The sequence below is a fragment of the Choloepus didactylus genome, chromosome 1 (assembly GCF_015220235.1).
Source record: "Choloepus didactylus isolate mChoDid1 chromosome 1, mChoDid1.pri, whole genome shotgun sequence".
Classification (NCBI taxonomy): Eukaryota; Metazoa; Chordata; class Mammalia; order Pilosa; family Megalonychidae; genus Choloepus; species Choloepus didactylus.
Window position 1 is genome coordinate 215,280,421 of NC_051307.1, and position 20,689 is coordinate 215,301,109.

General features: G+C 44.9%; 1 protein-coding gene across 4 annotated transcripts in view; it reads left to right on the plus strand.

Annotated features, from left to right (window-relative positions):
* The first annotated feature begins 5,148 nt into the window (after positions 1 to 5,148).
* The window catches only part of PTPRG (protein tyrosine phosphatase receptor type G), a 686,843-nt gene continuing 671,302 nt past the window's right edge, over positions 5,149 to 20,689 (plus strand). For 3 of the 4 annotated variants that reach the window (XM_037799505.1, XM_037799497.1, XM_037799510.1), the window contains exon 1: positions 5,286 to 5,482. In XM_037799505.1, coding sequence (XP_037655433.1) covers positions 5,398 to 5,482 — 85 coding nt within the window. In that variant the 5' untranslated portion in view covers positions 5,286 to 5,397. Of the gene's footprint in view, positions 5,483 to 20,689 lie in introns of all 4 variants that reach the window. The other variant, XM_037799495.1, reaches the window with a different exon arrangement.

Sequence of the window (20,689 nt, forward strand, 5' to 3'; positions counted from 1 at the left end):
AAACTAAATGATAACTTGTCATACGCCTCTTTGGATTTGTTCTATTTCAAATAAGCCCACCTTTTTGGTGGTTAGTGGTAAGTACAATACAAAATGGCACTTTTTAGATAATTCTTCCGAAAACAACTTGATTTTCTAAAATAACTTGATTTTCTATGAGAAATCCTTGGCATCTCAGTATTTCCTGTTTGATAAGCTGAAAGGAATATATTTCTAACAAATGACTCAGATTGGTCAAGTTCTGGATCCAAGTCCTGGTCTAGGCAGGGGTACATGACCCAAGCAAGCAAGGTCAATCAGAATATATTTTTGGGAATCAATATGGGATTCATTTTGGGAAAGATCTTCTTTTGAGAAGAGGAGTCTCCAGGAGACAGAGAAGGAAGCCATAGCAAAGGAAAGCAGAGCCATGAGAGGGTAAGAAGGAATGTGAAGTCATCATTTAAGCCCCAGTCTTACCTGAAACCTTGAACTTCCCAGCATTGACATAATAAAAATAAAAGGAATTTATTGATTTTTTATCTTTTAACTCCATTTGGTTCATTTTGGGCTTCTGCTGCTTGTAACCCAAAGAGCCTTATAGTCATGTTTGCTAGTATTATTTAATCCTGCTTTTTAAACAGTGTATTTCACTAGCGCCACTATTTGTTCATTCTCTAAACAATAAATACAGGGCTTTATGTTATGACAAATATTACTGTTATTAGAGGACTTAAGAGTTTTTTCCTTCATTACATTTTTCCAGAATAAATGTGTTTTGCTAGGTCTTTTTTAGTTTCAAGTAATAGAAACCGAACTCAAAGAGGAGTAAGGAAAAAAAATGGAATTTATTAGCTCAAGTAACTGGAACGCTCAGGGTTTGCTCTGGCTTCAGATATGAATGAATTCAGGGATTCAAATGATCATTTGGCCTCCATCTCGCTACTCTATTTTCCAGTGTGTCAAATTTACCCTCAGGCAGGCTCTTCCTATGTAGGACCCTCCCTACAGCTCAAGGCTTATGTTCATGCAGCTTGGCAAACCCAGATGGAAGTCCTACGACTGACTATTGTAGGACCAATTGGAAACATGTGCCCATCCCTAACCAATCAGGCCAGCTCCAAATGGCTGGGACACATGTCTAGGCTGAGCCAGTGAGGAGGCAGAGGGTGGGATAGGAGAAGAGGGGTCCGGTGCACCAAGATCCTCTTGGGAGAGTAGCATAAAGGAAAACAGGAATACCCTTACCAGAAGAAAACAAATGGATGCTGAGCAGGTAGAAAATTACAGATGTCTACTTCCCTATTGCATAAGGATTTTGAGCAGATAAAAGTAATAGCTTACTTTATTAAGTGCTTATTAGGTGCAGGCATTGCTCTACTTTACATATATTAATTCCTTTTAGTCCTCTCAATTCCGGAGTAAGTGCAGTTATTATTCCTGCTTTACAAATGAGGAAATTGAGGTACAGAGTGGTTAAGTTGTCCAAGGTCATGTAGCTATAAATAGCATCAGAATCCAACTAGACGGGCTTCAGAGCTATTGCCTTTAATTACCAATCTATACTCAAAAGAGGTCACCAGCACTGTGTGGTAGGCAGAATTCTAAGATGCCCCCCAAGATTCCTGGCCCCTGGTGTAAATCCTTTTTCATGAGTGAGTGTGACCTGTGAATGTGCTGGGATAGCCATTCCCTTGATTAGGTTATATAAGATTGTTGTAGCAGCCTGTAGGGAGATTCTTCTGCTGGCTTTTAAAAAGCAAGCTCTATGTTGAGGTTAGGACTGAGGGTGTCCTCTGGCTGAGAGCCAGCAAGAAAACGGGCTCTCAGACCTACAACCACAGGGAACTGAATTTTGTCAAAAACCTGAATGAGCTTGGAAGAGGACCCTGAGCTCCAGATGAGAATGCCTGGCCGACACTGTGATTCCAGCCTCCTGAGCCTCTGAGCAGAGGACTCAGCTACACGTACACTATACACGGTCTTCTGACCTATACAATATGAGATAATCATGAGTGGTTTAAAGATGCTAACTTTGTGTTAATTTGTTACTAATAATAGCACCTTCTCTTTGTTGCCTTCTTGCCTTCCCATCAGAGTAGCCCCTCCCTCCTTTGGCACCCCCAAAACCCTTCACACCAACTCTGGTGAGGGCTCACTGTATTGTGCAACCCACACAGTATGGGGAGGGGGGTTTACATCATCAGGTGGGGAGCACAGCAGGGCCTCTTTCAGGTCATTTTGTGCCACCAACACTTAGTACAGTGTCTGCTGTGTACCAGTTGATCAACTGCTTGTAGAATCCACGAAAAGGCCGCCAGTATGGTATGCCCGTAAGACTTTATTTTCTATGGGAATTTGGTTGAGTCTGGGCTGTGGGTAGGTGCTTCCAGGTGCAGTTGGGGCACCGTTTGGCCTGAGACCCCAGGGCATTCACCAGTCCTGACCTAATTTGATGTTAATTTTTAGCATGAGGCCTCCTCCACCACTGGAATAGTGGTGATTCACTCCCCAAATCCCTATGAGGTTTGCCCCACTTCCAAAGTTTTTTCTCACCCTTATTTTCAAAGTGCTTTCTGAAATTATCATTTCATTGCCTTTCCATGCAGGTGAGGGAGATAGGCTGGGTTTCAGAATCCCAGCTGTTATTCACTAGCTGGGGGACTCCATCACTCTACTATGAGCCTGTTTCCTTGCTTATAAAACGGAGGAAAGTAATTCTTGCTCCTGGCAGAATTGTAGTATGGGCCCCATGTCAGAACGGAGCATGTATTTTGAAAGGTAACCACTACAAAGTCCAGGGCATTTGCCAGTCTTTTTCACGCTTGTATTCCCAATATGCCCTCCACACAGTAGGCACGCAATAAATCTGATGAATGAGCAAAAAGTTTACAGAAATTCACCACAGTCTCTGGTGGGTAGCAAGCATTCCACAAGGCAGTGCTTCTTATGATCATTTAATAGAGGAGGAAACTCACCTGGGGATGCCCACCCAGGTGTCTGGATTCAAATTCTGCAGATATTCCCATTTTAACCATTTTAAGACTCAAATAAGATAGCCAGGCACACTAGGGTCATTCTAAATCTCTGAAAACCTCCCAACGAACGGACATCACCTAAATACAACACTCCCTAGAAGACTAACCCTCGCGGATCTTCATGCGGGATTCACGAATCCAACAAAACCAGGAAGGACCCAATTCCAAAGCAAACTTTCATTCTACACCCCGGGGGAGGGTGTTCACCCCCGTTCTGCTAAAGGTAGAGCTCGGGCCCTCCCCGGGAACTTCTTGGCTTTTATTAGTTTGTAATTCCAAATGTAACTTTTCAAAGGTTTTTCTTTTGGAAGTGTGGGTGTGAAACTGCTTTCCTAATCACATCTTGCGGGAGGATCTCTGAACATCTGTACATTATTTGAAAATCTAGCATCCGGTTGGGATGTTTGGGTGGGTGGGGGACCCTGCTTGGAGGGATGAAACAGCAGGGGCAAGTTAAAAACATGTCAAGATAGCTTATAAACAGAGGCAGAAAAATTAGGCAAAAATTACAAATGGCTAATTACTTTGGCTCAATTACACGTTCAATCAAAAGCCCGCCTCCCCCACTGTTAGCACTAGCGTAAGAGGAAAAAATAGGGCGCTTAGAAGTCTAAGCGATAAAGATCTTCTTACCGAGAGCCAAGGGACAAAACTCATTACAGATAAGCCCAGTTCTCCCATTTCCCCCGGATGCCTCTCCCCGATTGCTAAAAAGACTCCCCGGGTAGCTGCCAGGAAATCATTCCAGCCTCGCGGCAGTGCTTTTACCCCGCAGGGGTGGGTGGGAAGAGGGGTGAGCAGCACACTTCCTGCGTCCTCCCCGCGGCCTGGCCAGGCTGCGGGAACCTTCCCTTCTTTGGAGGAGCTCCGAGTTGGGAAAACTCCGTCTCCGATACATCGTGGAGCCGGGAAACTGGGTGGAGGGCTCCGAAGGGCTAGATTTTGCAAACCTGTGATCGATTTCCCTCCCCTCCCCCTCTCCTCAACCGAGCACTCGGCCAATGGAAGCCCGAAAAGCAAAAAAAAAAAAAAAAAAAAAAAAAAAAATCACAACGCAACCCAAGTGCAAACGCCGCTCGGCTTTGTTTTCAGGCGGGAGAACGCACTGGGCTGTGGGCGCGCCCCGCTGCGGTGATGGCAGGACGGTGAAACAGAATAGGAACCCCCCTCGCCCTAAAAAGGTAGCTGGCCGCCCTCCCTACTTGCCAGACCAGGGCCAGTGCCTTTCCTCTGGGCCCCTAAGTCCCAGATCCGTGAGCTACGCGCACCGCGGGGAGCCGTCGCCAACCCCCCGCGCAGCGCGCCGCGTCTTTAAGGGCTCGCAGAAAAGGAATCTGGTAAAGTCACGTCGACCCCCAGAAGGCAGCCACTCTTCTCTCTCTCTCCGAGCCCGGACCAGAGCTGCCTGCAAACCGGCCCCAACAGAGCCCGCGGCCCCAGGGGCCGCGCGCGAGTGGCACTGGGCGATGGGACTTCTTGGAGGCAGGAGCCAAGCGCGGCTGCTTTAAGATCACCGACCGCGCGGGCCCGCCGCCGGCTGCCCGGGCCTGCGCGTTCCCGCCGCTGTCGCTCGCCTCCTGCTTGCGCGCCCCCGCCGCTGCGCGCCCCCTGCGCGTTCCCTCGTTCGCTTGCACGCCGGCTTTAAAGTCTCTGCCAGGATCCATGCTCACATGTTACTTCCTGTATGGAGGCATGGCCAGTTTCCAGTCCCGCGCTCCGCGTTCCTCCCCAGCCTGCGCCCGAGCCACAACTTTCAGGAGCATGGACTGAAGGCGCCCTCGCCCCAGCACCCCTCTGAGATCCTTTGTGTTTTCCTCCGGCCGTTTCTATTTTTGGGGGCTTCGTGCTCCTCCCGCCTCTCCCCTCCCTTCTCCGCTTGCAAACATGCCTTCTTCCTTCCCGGGGCCCTGGAAGGAGCTGCCTGCCTGAAGCGCGGAGTCGCTGCGCCGCTCTCAGCCCCTCCGTCGCCCGCCGGCTCTCGGTCTGCGCTGCGCTGCCGACTCAAGTTGGGGATCCTCGGCTGCTTACCGTCGACGCCGCCTACGGTCCTTGCCTGCCCCGAGCCCGGGGCATCGCCGCCGCCCGGAGACTCCTCGCCCTGGCCGCCCGGCTCGCTTTTTTTTGAACAGAAAGAAGCCCTTCTCTGCCGAGAGGATCGTTCCCAGCGAGGCTTCACGTTTTCGGTCACTTTTTGAGGGTTTGCGGGGAGCGCTCGGGGGCTTCCCGGATTCTAGGGGGACTCCAGCTGCGGAGCGTGGGGGGCCCGCGGAGCGGGCGTGCAGGGGAAGCGCCCGGGCTTAGCGGAGGCTCGCACGGAGGCAAGAACTTATTCAACAAGTTTACCCCCCTGCCTTCCTCATTTCGATGTGCGTTTTTGGACATGCGGAGGTTACTGGAACCGTGTTGGTGGATTTTGTTCCTGAAAATCACCAGTTCCGTGCTCCATTATGTCGTGTGCTTCCCGGGTGAGTGCCGGCCGCCGAGGGGACGCGGCCCCGGCCGGCGCGCGGGAGATGTGGAGTTGTTATCAGGGTGCTGATGTAGGGCTCCCGTTCCGGGGACCCCTGAGACGGTGGAGGGGGTGGGGAGAGCGTCCGGGGAGGAGAGAGGGATCTGCTCCGTTAGCTCCTGGCGGCGTTCGGGGGAGTCTGGTTGTCGGGGAGGGTTGGAGGTAGGGGCCGACCAGGGAGAGGTCCGGGACCGCGGGATCTGCTCCCGCTCTGGTATTTTATGGAGGGAGGGGCTGGAGGTCCTGAAGCCGGGAGAAAAGGGGACTCGCTCTGTTGATCCGTTGGCGATCCGGAGGGTTAGAGTCGTGGGGTGGTTTGGGAGGCTGGGGCAGCGGGGAGGATACCACTGTGGGTTGGGGGGGGAGGGACGGGGTGCGCCCCTCGCTCTGTTAGGGATTGAAGGAGCTAAGGACGGGGAGACTTGCTTTGCTGCTCGTCAACCTTTGGAGAGGGTAGTGTTTGGGGGATGGAAACAGGCTGGTCGCGGAAGGGTTGGGTTAGGGGGGAACAGTCTGCATTCTGATCTTGGGGCCAGGGGTCGCCCCTCGTTCGGGGCTGGGGTAGGCTGCGCTTCGGTGCCGGCGCGAGACAGCCTCCTTGGGCGTGGGGGTCTGGGCGCCAGGGCTCGGTGGGGAGAGGAGGGAGCAGGCGATTTAGGGAGATTTGTGGCTCCCTGAGCCGCGCCCCCAACCCCCCACGACTTCTGCACACCCTGGCTGCCAGGGTCGGGGTACTGGGGGCGGGTCGGCCGCAGGGCTGTTGCTTACGCTTGGGCGGATTTTTCCTGTCTCATGCGCTTTGCCTACCTTCATCTTTGCCTTTTTGCAGGCAGTTCACTGCTGACAGACCCAGACCCACTCATTTCTGTCCAGGTTGAAACAGGAACAATATTGGCCATTGATGATGATAATTTATCACCACACGTAACCATGTGCAACTCGTCGACCCTCTGCTTCTGGCCTTGCGCGGGCAAATCCCCTTACTCTGTCCTCTCGGGGAGAGCAGGGGCCGGCCTCCTCCTGCCTTCTTGCAGGCCCCGGGGGCTGCAGCCTGGAGCTCCCTGGAAGCAATTCGGCTCCCTCCCTGGGGGAGGAAGGGGTGGAAGCCATGTCCTTTGCTCTAACCGGGGAAAGGAATGGAAGTTGCTTTTCATCTCTCACCCCCTTTAGGACAGAGAACCCCTCGTTTTTGTCTTCTCATCCACCAGCTCCTGGATGCCCAGAGGTGGGGAGTATCTGAGCCAAGAAAAAGAGGAACGTGCTTTCGATGTTTCTGCTCTCCTTGGGCACCGCCGCTTGCCTCCCCGCGGTCTGAGCGCCTGGCTTTGGTGCAGCGGGTGCCCCAGTTCCTTCGTGCACCCTGGAGCAGGGCACCCTTGCGGTGTCAGGGAACCCGCTCCGGGGGAACTGGCAGCGGTGTCACCTTTGTGGGCTTGTGATGGCCCCGAGGCGCAGAGAGGGAAGGGCAACCCTTCGCAGCACCTTTTCTTTGGCACCCCCGTTTCCTTTGCACTTCCAACATTCTCTTCCCCGCACACCCAGATCCTCACCGAGCTCCTGCCCCATCCCAGGAACCCAGCCCAGAGGCGGACCGAGGACCTGAGGCGTCCACACTCATCTGGAGGTCTGGGATTTGCCCCTGTAGGTCCTGCCACTACGGGGTTGGGGGCGGAATGGGTAGCGCTTCATGATAAACAACAGTTCTCTTTCCCGTAAAGACTACTACTACTCATTTGTATTAATCATCTCCCCCGAGGATCAGGTACCCATAGGGTTTGAGCTTTTGTAATGACCACTCTTTAATGGGGGCAGTGGGAGGCAGCCCAGGGCAGGCTTGTGAAATAAGAGGCCTTCTCTTTATGCTCAGGGTTGCAGTTAGTTGGCCAGCCTTTTTTTCCTCGCTGTCTGAGGAAGGCTGAAATCCAAAATAGGACTGCCAGTGATGCCGCCTTCATGGGGCTTTGACAGTTTTCGTCTTCCTCATTTTCTTTCGTGCCCACGCTGCGAGGTAAATAGCTCTTTCCCTGGACCAGGAGCCTCAGGAGTCAGAAAAGCAAGGGGGAAGGAGTGAGGCGCGGACAAGAAGGGGGCTGGGTTTGGGGAAGTGCAGCTCTAGAGGGTGCAGCAGCCTTCGGAGCCAGGCAAAGTTAAAATGTCAGAACCCTGGGAGAAGACGGCTTTCCATTTTTCCAAGGGTGCCGCGGCGGCGCTGGACCTCAGGGGGCGCCCCAGAGCCACTCGTCGGTTTCCTGTCGCGGTTCGGCCACCTCCATACCCGGGGGGTGCCGCTGAGGGAGCGGCAGTGGGGCGCGCCCTCTGCGGAGGTGCCCCGGCCCTGGGAGGTGACCTGGACTCTGCTCCTGTTCAGGTCTTCCCTGGGTGCGGGCCGGAATTCCCTTTGGGACACCCTTTCTTGACTGCGGTAGCGTAGGAAGCGTGTATCTGTTTGTCACGAGGGATAAAAATGCTTCTGGTTTTTGAATCGGGGTCCTCCTTGTGACATCATAGCCCAAATTTTGTGTTACATAGTTATTTTATTTGTTTTCTCTCAGAATTCTACCAACTGTTTTAAGTTGCATTTCACTTCAAAATTCCTTTTCAGGATGTAGGGTAGCTGTCATTTGGGGAGGGTTTGGAAACACGGCCTTGGTATGAGTCTTTCTTTGGAATCTGAAACTGTGGCTTTGAGTCTTTCAACAGTGGTGTGGCAGGTGTGGGGATATGTGTCAGGGTTGGTGTTTCAAATGAGATTTTTCAAGTGCAAAGCAGAAGTGTTATCAAACATTAGGCATATTAGGTTCTTCTACATCTTTTTAAAAATTCTATTATGGAAAAACTTACAAATATAGAAAAACATAATGGGCCCTATATACGCACCACCCAGCCTTTACAATGGTCAGCTCATGTTCTTTCATCATTAACCTCCCAGCCTCCCTCATGTCTTACTGTTTTAAAGCAAATTCCAGACATTTTTTTGTCTAAATATTTGGTATATGTCTGTAGTCATTGGGAATTTAAGTGCTTATGAGAGAATTAAAAATGTCACTGCGAGGGTTAATATTTTATCTATTTTACATTCTCTAGCTATTGAGCCCAAACTTTTTTTTTTTTTAATTGATTTCTTCTCTCTTTCCGCCCTCAGAGTGAAACACTTCTCTTTGGTTCTGATATGTTTTGTACAGTAATTACATCTAGGAAGCAGGCATTGGAACCACTTCAGATGGATAAGCTCTGCTGTGCATGTTGGATGTGTCAGAATTGGATGATCCATGATTGATACCTGTGATTTCCCCCCCTCCCCACCCCCCAGCTGGCTTTCTTTATGTATTTGCATGGGGATGCTTTAGTCCTGATGGGAGCCCTTTACTGCTGCCTTAGAAAAAAAGCAAAAATAGTATTGGTGAAGTGGACAGTTTTACTCTTAAGAATGGGTGAGAAATCATCCAGTTGTTCTCTATCAAGTGTCTTGTTTGAAAATGAATCTATCCAGTGTCTGAGCTGGGGCTTTTAACAAAGTCCTTTTGACACAATTATGGAATAATGTATTTTTTTCCTTCTAAACAGTGTTCACATTAGAGGGTTGATGAATTTAGAACATTAACACGAATGGGCATCTCAGAACCTTTTGGATGTTGCAGTTGCTAGAGGCAGAAAGGTTTTAGGACTAGATTGTCTGAACTGAGAAGGAGGACTATCCAGTAGTAAAGATTAGAGCATCTCCTCTTAGTTATGGACCTGTTTTCACTGAAGTTATGTTGTTTACATGAAGCTGTTCAGGGAGTGCTGATGATTTGATGTTGCAAAACAAAACAAAAAACCCTTTTAGATTTATCTTTCAGTTTTCTTGTGAAAAACTCCCAAGTTAAAACAGTGTAATCAGTTCTCCTGGTCTACCAATTGAGGATAAACTTTCTTTCCATTCATGAAAGAACCCTTAAAGTGTCTTAGAGCAGTTGCTTTAAGGCACCTCCTCCCCACCTCCTCCCTACACTCTCCTTTACAGTTTTCCTGGAAACTTCTTGACCAAAGGGCAGTCTGGGCACTTACATTAGTTTTACCCAGATGAAGAAAGTAAACTAAGCATTGCTAGTGGGTTGTTTTCTTTAACTCTTAAGGTGAAAATAGTTTTGTAAAAATCTAGATTTCCATTCAGCATTTTACTTAGAGCATGTGAGACAATAGGAAGTCATTTTTAAGCAGGATGAAGATTATAAGGTCGTGCTTTCTGAATTGCATGATTTAAAAAAAGAAATTATTATTAACGCTTTAATCCTGGGGTGCACCTTTCATTGGTCATTTTCCTAATGCAAAGCTTATGGCAGAAATTCAGGGCATCTGAAGTTATCTCAAAAGGGCTTGATGCTCCCCAAAAGCCCTTGGTACTCTTTGGTTACAGGTTGACCACTATCAGATAACAGGTGGTGAAACTGTGGCTGTATCTGTGGAGGATAAAAGGCATGTGTAGCTAATAATATAAAGGAAGCCAAGGAAGTGAGCCCTGTCCCACTTTTATTTTAGTTCTGCATCTGAGCTTGATCCTTGGTAAAGCCAGTAGTGAGAAATGTTCTTCTGAGAAGAGCCTGCCCCCAACAGGCTGTGAGAGCTTTGTGGAATTTGGCAGCAGCCATTGAATTTGTCCCAGAATGAGGTTGCCTGGGCACACATGAAGTCCTCAGTAAATATTTGTCAGCGGTTTCCCTGTCTGGTGGGAAGTGTGAGTGACCATCTTGCTTGAAAAGAACTGAACCCAGGACTGTGTCAAGGTTCTGTGCACTGAGAAAATCAAATGCTCACCTCTGTAAAAGAGTTGTCTGTGATGACTTTCCTGTGATTTAAAAAAAAATTGGTACTGTGTTTATATGGCTTTGTAAACAAAAAAGGTAAGTGTTTAAAAAATCCATATTTACTTCCCCCACCATTTTTCCTGCAATTTCTCTTTGTCTCAAATTTACAAGACCACAGAGTTGTTAATGTCTTTTTAAAAAGAAAAATCTTACTGTAGGTGATTTTGGCTTTCAGAGAAGTCTATGATGATTGAAATGTATAGCTGATAAATTAGAATTTTACTCATACTTTGAGAAGGATTATGTGATTTATAAGTGATGACTTTACAAAATTGTTTTAAGTAGCTAGAGGACTCCATGTGAGATTGGCACCTCCTGTAAGGACTTCTATAATTGGATACTTTTTCACCTGATATCATTTGTAGCAAAATGTTGGGTGTTTTGACAAAACATGTAACTTACATGAGGTGGCTTGCCAGGCTAATGCAGGAACAAGGTTTTTGTGACTGCAGCCCTTGAAACTATGATTATTCCAAAAAAATATTTTTAAAAGTGTGTTTAGAGTTAGATGGTAGAATGACAGTTCACTGACCAGGTGCGAAAGGTACCTGGTTTTTCTGCCCCACCCCCACCCCCCCTAAACTTGCTGGTGTTATTGTAATGCTTGAGGTAGAGAGGGAGTAGATAACATTCGAGTTAAGTGAGAGCTTTGATATCTGTTAACCAGTTTATGGAAATCACTGTATTACGCTGTCAGCATGTAGCAAGGAGCCTGGAACTTGGTTAAATGCTTATTATTTTTTATTTTCTTTCTAAACCAGGTAGCCATGGAAAGTTGTGTAAAATATAGTGAAGTACAGAAAAATATGACCTGGAGCCAGCTGGCCTTTACCATTTACTAGCTGTGCTGCCTTGGACCTTTTTTTTTTTTTTTTGTCATTGTTGTTGTTTTGTTTGTTTTAGTTGCTGTTTTTTTCCCCTCCTTGAAATAGGGTATTGCTAGTATGCTGACTCTCCTAGGGTCTCTGTGAGGCTTGAATGAAAATGCCTGTAAAGGACTTAGCACTGTGCAAGGCAAATAGTAAGTGCTCAATAAATTAACCATTTTGTGCATTAAAGAGATTTGGATAGGAGTATGTGAGAAGAGGTAACACCAAGTGAAAAGGACAACTGTGTGTGCAAACAAAATATTTTAAGAATTTATATGATGGTTTATAGCTGGCATTGCTATTGGGGGGCAAGGAGGAATAAGGATACCCCATGTAAAATTAGACTGGTTACATTTTGAGGTTTAAAGAAATGAAAGAGCCTCAGTGAAGTCTGAGATACCTCCTAGCCCACATTGCAAAGGAGGTCTCTCCTTTCGTGGCTTAAAATGGGAAAATGCTGTCTGCAGGCTTCAAAAGGGCCATGTGACTCTCACTTGATCCCTATGTGGGATCATCCCTTGCAGAGACAGTTACTTAGTCCTGGACCCTGAGATGCTGCTTATTCTTCCCAGGCCTTGTGGACTGCTTGGTGACCCAGGGGAGCAAATCTGCTCTGTTCCTGTCATTTCTGGGCTGTAATTTGATGCCATTAATGGGAAGCAAACAGTAGTGTTTGGGTGTTTGCTTTCATTTTGAACTTGTGTGACACCTGTCTCTATAGCTTCACGGCTTCAGCCATGGAGAATGTACAAGAACCACAATGCTGTACACAGCTCATGCCCTGTAATCAGTTTTTTTTTGCAAACTGAAATCACCACAATGGTTTTCTGGCCAAACAACAAAACATGATTTTAAACGTCTTGACTTAGCTATATTTGGGCTGTAGCAAAGTGACACAGTTGGCTGTTGAAGTCTAACAACTAAAAGAAGAAATGAAAGCATGGTTCATGGATATAACACTTCCATGTAAGAAAATAGAACTGATCTTATTTTTGGTTTTGTGATACTATTTTCTAATGAGAATGAAGCAGGTTGTTGATTGATATTTCAGGATATGCTTTTGAGGGATTCAGGCCACTTATTATATATGAATCCAAGAGGTATTTGAGTTTTCACACCTCAGAACTTGTGCAGTGAACTTAAATCAGAGACACTGATCAATGTGGAATCATTTGGATAGGTGACGGTCATAGACAGATTTACAAAGTATAAAAGCACAGTCCAGACTATTAAGAAAATGTCATTGACTTTTCAGGAGTGGAGATAGTCAAGAATTGACAAAAGGATTCATTTTCAAAGCAATGGTTATTTATAAATGAGTTCTGTTGATTAAAAACAAACAACTTTTCTTGAAGTGTTTCCATCCGGCGAGTCTGGGGGCTAAGAGTCAGCCATAGCCTGGCTCTGTCACTTGGTAGCTGAGCTGCCTTGGGCAAGTCACCCAGTGTCCTAGTTTCCTAGGGCCGCGGAAACAAAGGACCGCAAACTGGATGGCTTCCAACAGTAGAAAGTTATTGTCTCACACTTCTAGAAGATAGAAGTTTGCAATTGAGGTGTCAGTGGACCCGTGCTCCCTCTGAAATCTGGGAGGGAGAATCTTTGCTTGCTCCCTCCTAGCTTTTGGTGTTTGGCAGCAATCCTTGGCATTCCTTGGTTTGCAGCTGCAGCACTTCAGTCTCTGTCTCCATCATCACATGGTGATCTCGGTGTGTCCAACTTTCCACCTTCTTAAAAGGACACTAGGCATTGGATTAGGGCCCACCCTCGTCCAGTTTGGCCCCATCTAACCTCTTGGTGGAAGTGGGGTTGGGTGGCATAGGGGATCGTGAAGTCTCAGATATACACATCTCTTACTTAGGAACCACACCAGGACCCTGGAGGCTCAGGTTGAAATTCTTGTTCTATTGCAGCAATATCACCTTGGGTAAATGGGCCTTGGTTTTTTTATCTTTAAAATGGGAAGAGTAGTTATAAGAGCTCACACTTACCAAGCCCTTGCTGTGATCCAAGTTTTATATGCCTTTAATTCTCCCTTTAAATAGGAGCCATGGTTATTCCCACTTCAGGATGAGGAAACTGAAGGCGTAGGAGGTTGTCACTTTACAAAGTCGCCAAGGGGGCAAGTGCTGGTGGCTGTAATGTCTCATTTCTCAAGATTATTTTGAATTTCACACTAGTTGCTGTTTGAAGACAATTTAGAAGCTGTTTTTTCTAATTGCACAGGAGGGCCAATTAAAAGGCAGACCTAGCCTTGTGTACTTCACCCTCCTACTTTTCCCATATAAGCAAGTACCGTTAAACACTGGGTGAAATAAAGGTGTATTTGTGTATTTGAGATAATTAAATAAGGAAGTAATGCAATTAGCATAGGATTTTTTTGGTTACATTGACGAGATGACCTTTTAGCAAATTACTTTAGCTTCTGAATAAGCTGATAATAACTATGGAGAGAGTCTGAGTTTGGTGGTGGTGAGTTTTTTTTGACTCTACTCCTTTTCAAAATGATCTAAATTGATTTGGTTTGTAATTTGAAAACTTTTATTTGGGACCTCAAATATAGTTACATTATAACAATGTGGTATCATTATCTTATGTATCATTTAAGTGTGGGCTGCTGGCTCTGAATCACTTGACTTCTGGAAAAGGTCTGAGAGAGTTGTACTTGGTGAAATGGTCTGGGTTCCAAAATTTCCCTCTGGAGTTTAGAACTAGCCATAGGAACCAGCCAAGTCAGCTTTGGGATCATGGGTAAGACAATTGATTTCTTTGGGGTTGTTGTCCTCACCCTTATAAAATAGTTTCTAAAATTTGGAATTTTAGAGATTGTTGATTCCATCCTGGTCAGTTTGGAAGGGTTGTGTAGCCTTATTGCAATTTGTAAATGAAATGCCTGGCACATATTATATTGTGATTTGTGAGGTGCACTTCTTGTTAACTTTTTCCTCTGAGAGTTTGCTTCCTAAGGTGCTAAGAACCCTTCGATTATCATGCTAACCTTGCAACAGATTATTCCCAGGGAGTAGCAAACAAGATGGTGAGTGGGTCTTTTTAATGGAACCTCTGTAAGCTACTTTTTGTTTTTTTAAACATTAAATTTTATTTCTTCTTTTGAATCCAGAAAAGAGAAATGGAGAAAGGAGAGGGTCATCTGGATCTCTACAGGGGGCATCTGGCTGGCAGATGTTCTGTTTGACCATACTGTGTTTAAAAGAAAAAATTGAATTAAAAATCAGGGAATTTCACATTCATGCCATCCACAAATATTTTCCAAGTACCTGCAGTGTGCCAGGCACCAAAAACAGATGGAACTCCTGCCCTTGTGGAGGCTTCCCACAAAAATTTGGGCTGGTCTTGAAAAATTGGAAGGTATGGCAACCTAGAGTCTGTGTTCCTTCTTGGTGACAGCAATAAAGTTGGAGTTAAGTAGTGGCTGTCCCTTGAGATGGGGCACACACCTGGCTCTCAGTGGTTATTTACAACACCCAGCAGGGTCCCTGGAGGTGTCTGTTGCAGCGTATAGGTGATTTCTACCTGAGGGACACATTTTTTTTTTTTTTCCTTTTTCTTTTTGCTTGTTTGGGCTGTGTATTATCTGGATTAGGTTGTGTGTGCCCGGGTATGTACACTCTCACCCATGTATCTTTGGCTGATGACATGACTTGATTACTATCTGGCCTGTGAAGGTGAAGCTGGACTTCTGGCTGCGAACACTTTTTGGCTGAGCAAATGGCCTGCTGCTTGGATATTACCCAGTAATGTGTTAGTTTCCATTGATGACCTCAGTTGTCGGTTTGTTCAATAAAAAAAAGTTTTGTCTGAAAAAAATCTTGAATTTGAAAAAAATCTCGTTTGATCTCAGAACTTGTTCCCTTGGTTAACTTTCTTGTTACCAAACTACCTAAGGAGGGGATGATTTGGAGTGGGGGTGGGAGAGTGGGGGGTGTGGGGGGGGGGTGGAAGGGTGGGAAGGGGGAGGAAGGGAGAAATGCAGTGACCAGCAGTAGATCTGAGTACATTAATGTTGGGAGATGTCATATTAGTGGGTCCCTTGCCAAGGATATTAATTTTTCCACACAATATTTGTACATTAGACCCATGTGTGGATTTCTAATAAATGATGGAAATATTACGTCTTAATTTTCCCAACAATAGCATATGAAAATCTGAACTTTGGTTTGAGTAGATTTGGCCAGCGTGGACAGATGGAAGATTTGAGGGGCCTGATGCCTTCATCCTAATTCTAGCATGTGTCCTTTAAATGGTCATAATAATATGCATTCCATTTATATGAATTCCCCACATACGATTCAGAACCTAATTTGACTGTGTTCTTGCATATTGGGAATGAGGAATGCAATATATCAGAACACTTAGGTAGGTTGTATTTAGCTGTATTTGAGGTCTGCCAGAATGAATAGATAATGCTTTCTATTTTTACAGGACATTTTACGGTAGTTTCCAGAATCTCACATTTGTATATTACATTCTCTTAAGGGATATGATATCCAAGATTAACATGTTCCTTAAGAGAATTGCAAGCATATATACTGTCATTGTGTTCAGTGTCCATTTTAAAAATGGGAAAGCTAAATTTGTACCTTCTTTTGTTGGCCACCAACATATCTATTGCTGAAAACAAGATATGTTCTAATTAGAAGGCAAATGTTTTATCGGACACCAGGGGTATGTTTTGATGGTGGCAGTTGTAATTTTTTTGTTCCCTTTTTTTTGTGTGTGTGGAATAACTTGGGAAATATTCTGTGAATCTGGGGGACATTGCCTCAGAAGTGTTGGCTTTAAGGTTACTCTTTATTTCTGCTTTGGCTGTTCTAGAAAGAGTGACCTGAGCTATGTAGAGGGCAGCAGAAGTTGCTTGTGCTGACCACAGGATGTGAAGATGAATGTTGATTGGGGAGTGTATCCATTGCCTAGTTAAAGCTCTGGGTTGCCAGTTTGGTCTAAGAGAAAGACTTGCCTGAACCGACCATTTTTGCTTGCTTGACAGGTATTGACTGACCACCTTGTCTCATCCTTTTGATTAGATAGATGGTGGCTGGTGCATCATGATTCCAAATGTGCTTAGGCAGAAGCTAAGTTTTCTGGAACACATTGCTAGTCAGTGCCTCCCCTATTTTATTCCTCTTCCAACCAGTTGTTTTCTCATCTAAAACCTAGTCATTTTCTCTTGCGTACATGTGTACAAAGGTCATGAATGGAGGGTGTAGAAAAGACTTAAATAGTTTTAGGCCTCCATCCCTTCATTTTCTCAATTGGTCGATTTGGGCAAAAGTTGCTGAAATTATTTGCTGTAATAGAGGGTGGGTGGCTCTTTTATTAGAGTTTCTTTTAAACATTTTTTTTGGGATGTGCTTTCTAAAAAGCAAAATTTCTCAGTTGCTGTTTGTGATGGTTAGGTTCATGTGTCAACTTGGCCAGGTGATGGTACCCAGCTGTCTGGTCAAGCAAGCACTGGCCTAACAGTTGCTGCGAGGAGGTTTGTGGCTGGTTAATAAACCAACAGGCTGGTTTGTTAAATCATCAGTCAATTGGCTGCAGCTGTGACTGATGACGTCAACAAAGGGCGTGTCTCCCACAATGAGAGAATGCGGTCAGCTGGATTTAATCCAATCAGTTGAAGATTTTTTAAGCGATACAGATAGAGGACCTTCACTTCTTCGGCTGACCAGAGAAGCATTTCCTGAGGAGTTCGTGGAAGTTGCCAGTTCGTTTCCTGAGGAGTTCATCGAACATCTTCCTTGGAGTTGCCAGTTTGCTGCCTGCCCTACAGAATTTGGACTCTTGCATACCCACCTTGCATGAGATACTTTTATAAATCTTATATTTATACATATTTCTCGTTGATTCTGTTTCCCTAGAGAACCATGACTAATACTGTTGAAGCATCTTAACTGATGGGAAAGAGGTGTCTGATCTTGAGGTTTCTCCCTCACTTCATCACTTCACATGGAGGGAAAAGTGTCAACACTCTGACCAGATAATCAAAGGGGATTGTGAAAATAACTCTTAGTTAATCTCTGCTATGGACTTTTTTTTTTTTTTTTTAACATTGTTTATTGTGAGATATAACACATATGCAGAAAAGTGATAACTTCCTAAGTAAAATTTAACAAATGGTTATAGAGCAAATTTCAAAGTATGGTATGGGTTACAGTTCCACAATTTCAGTTATTTTCCTTCTAGCTGTTCTTATACACTAGAGACTAAAAAGAAATATCTACATTGTGCCGGTTTGAATGTATTGTGTCCCCCAAATGCCATTATCTTTGTAGCCTTGTGGGCAGACGTTTTGGTGCTGGTTAGATTTGCTTGGAGTGTGCCCCACCCAGCTGTGGGTGATGATTTTGATGAGATGTTCCCATGGAGGCGTGGCCCCGCCCATTTGGGGTGGGCCTTCTTCAGTGGAGCCATATAAATGAGCTGACTCAGAGAGAGGTAACTTAGTGCAGCTGTGAGTGATCTTTTGAGGAGGAGCAAGCTTGCTGGAGAGGAATGTCCTGGGAGAAGGCCATTTTGAGGCCAGAGCTTTGGAGTGGACACCGGCTGCCCTCCTAGCTAGCAGAGGTTTTCCGGATGCCATTGGCCATCCTCCGGTGAAGGTACCCGATTGCTGATGTGTTACTTTGGACGCTTTGTGGCCTTAAGACTGTAATTGTGTAGCAAAATAAACCCCCGTTTTATAAAAGCCTATCCATCTCTGGTGTTTTGCATTCTGCAGCATTAGCAAACTAGAACAGACATCATGATTCATTACTCATAATTATTTGTTAAATCCTGTCTATTCTGTTACACCTCCTCCCTCACATGTGATCATTTTCTCAGTCTTCAGGAATATTTGGGCAATGACCATTCTAGCTTCTTCATGTTGCAAAGGTGTGTCGACATTATGGTGTAAGGGAATGCAACTGGTTGATATTCTTGGAGAGACTGGTACCTCTAGATTTCAGGGCTTATCTGGCATAGGAACAAATTGGAGGTTTTAAGTTTCTGAAAAATAAACTTAGAGAGTGAAACTTCTATTGAGTCTCAAATATAGTCCTGGTAGTCTTTACTGTTTTCAGGAATACATGTTGGTTGAGGCATGACATATCCTGGCAATTTGCAATATCCAGCTTAAACTTGCATAAGAGTAACCTCTGTAACAGTCTCTCGACTGTATTTGAAATCTCTCTCAGCCATGGAAACCTTAATTTGTTACCTTTCTTTTCCCCCTTTTGGTCAGGAAGGCTTTCTCATTCCCATGATGTCAGGGCTACGCTCATCCCTCGGAGTCATGTCCCATGTTGCCAGGGAGACTTTTACCTCTGGAAGTCATGTCCCATGAAGGGGGGAGAGGAATGAGTTTATTTGCAGGTTTGGGCTTAGAGAGAGGTCACATCTGAGCAACAAAAGAGATTCTCTGAAAGTGACTCTTAGGCATAACTATAGGTAGGCTTAGCTTCCCCATTACAGAAATAAGTTTCCTAAGGGCAAGTTTCAAGATCGAGAGCTTGGCTTATTCAGTTGGGAGTCCCTAATGCTTGAGAAAGTATCAGAAATTTCCCAGGTGAGGAAGTTTAAAAGTTCTTTATTTTTTCTCTAGTTCCTCAAGGGACTTTACAGATGATTTTTATTATGTACCCATTGTACTCTGGAATGTATCAGGGTATTATATTAAGCTATACAGAATTATAAGATCTTATTCCCTGTTCTAGACTCTGTGTTTTTAGGTTGTTTAAATAAACTGACCACAGCAGTTAAGTAAGATTGTGTGCTACAGAAAATCTAAATTTTGGACATAGTAAACATCTCTTCCTTTGGTCTCACACTGAAGGTGAATTTTTAAAATACAGACAATATCATCCTTTACCCGTGTTCTGATTTATTTCGATAAGTCCCAACCAGGTCAGTTTTGTTCCTATCTCTAATTGAAGTCTGATCTCTTTTTGGCTTCTTTAACAGTTGGTGTATGGCTGACTTTCTGAGCTGCAGAACTCTTAACACTGTCTTAGGTGTCACACAGGTACTCAAAGTTCAAGGGAAATTCCAGATTATACACATAGAGCACAGCATCTCAAAATTTAGAAATAAAACTTAGGTCAGGAATAAATGTGACTGCTGTAAGAGCTTACAATCTAGGCCCTAACTTTCTTACAAGTATATTCTAAATGAAACCATCCAATATTTGCCTTTTGTTTCTGTCCTGTTTTGTTCAACATGTTGTCCTCACGGTTCATTCACCCCGTTGCATGTCTCACAAGTTCATTCCTTTCTGTAGCCGCACAATATTCCATCGTCTGTATATACTACAGTTCACCCTTTGGCACCTCCATCCGTTGACTAATGTGAGTAATCCCACTGTAAACGTCAGTGCACAAATATCTATTCGAGACCCAGCCTTCAGTTCTTCTGAGTATATCCTTAGTAACGGGCTTGCCTAATCATGTGGCGACCCTATGTTTAGTCTCCTGTGGATCTGCTACGTTACCTTCTGGAGGGAATGCACCATTCTACCACCCAACCAACACTGAGTAGGTACACCTGTCTCTACACGTTTTGTCTAGCACTTAAGTCTTTGTTTATTTATGTATATATTTATTTTGAATCTGCAGATTTTGTTGAGATATATTCACATAGCATATATTCTATCCAAAATAAACAATTAACGTCCCACAGTGTCCTCACTTAGTTGTACAGTCATCATCACTCTCGATTTTGGACAATTTTCGTTGCTCCAAAGAGAAAACTAACAGACTCCCCTGTGTCAAAGTGAAAACCCACAACACCTCATAACTCTTATCCCACCCTATTCATTTATCCCTAGCATTGGTGTGGTACTAGTAAGGTATTCCTGTTAAATATAGTCTGCAGCATGTAACAAGTAGTTTTTCCCACATACCACTCTATTAATAATTCTTTGTACCAGTGTCATATCCCTGAAGTAGTTCATGTATGAACTTCTTTATATTTGCAGTGCTAATCAGCGAGATACATGACTTTAAACAATCCCTTTCAGTCATTTTTGCCTTCAGTATGGCACTATTGCTTATATTCCCACTAACGAATTGCCATGACTTCTATCCTTTCCCAACATTTGAGTTCCACCTACTTAACAAGTGTGTATCTATTAGGTAACCACTCCCCTTTCTCTAGCTTCTCTCTATCTGTAGGTCCCCTATATTTTATATTTTAAGACTCTGAGTTTACTTTTTCTAGAGGGTTCTTACTAGTGGAATCATACAATACCTGTCCTTTTGTGTCTGGCTTATTTCACTCAGCATCATGTCCTTAAGGTTCATCCATGTTGTCTTATGCTCCAGGACCTCATTCCTTCTTAACGCTGTATAATATTTCATCGTATGTATATAACACATTTTGTTTATCCACTCATCTTTTGATGGACACTTGGATTGTTTCCTTATTTTGGCAATTGTGAATCTTGCCATTATGAAC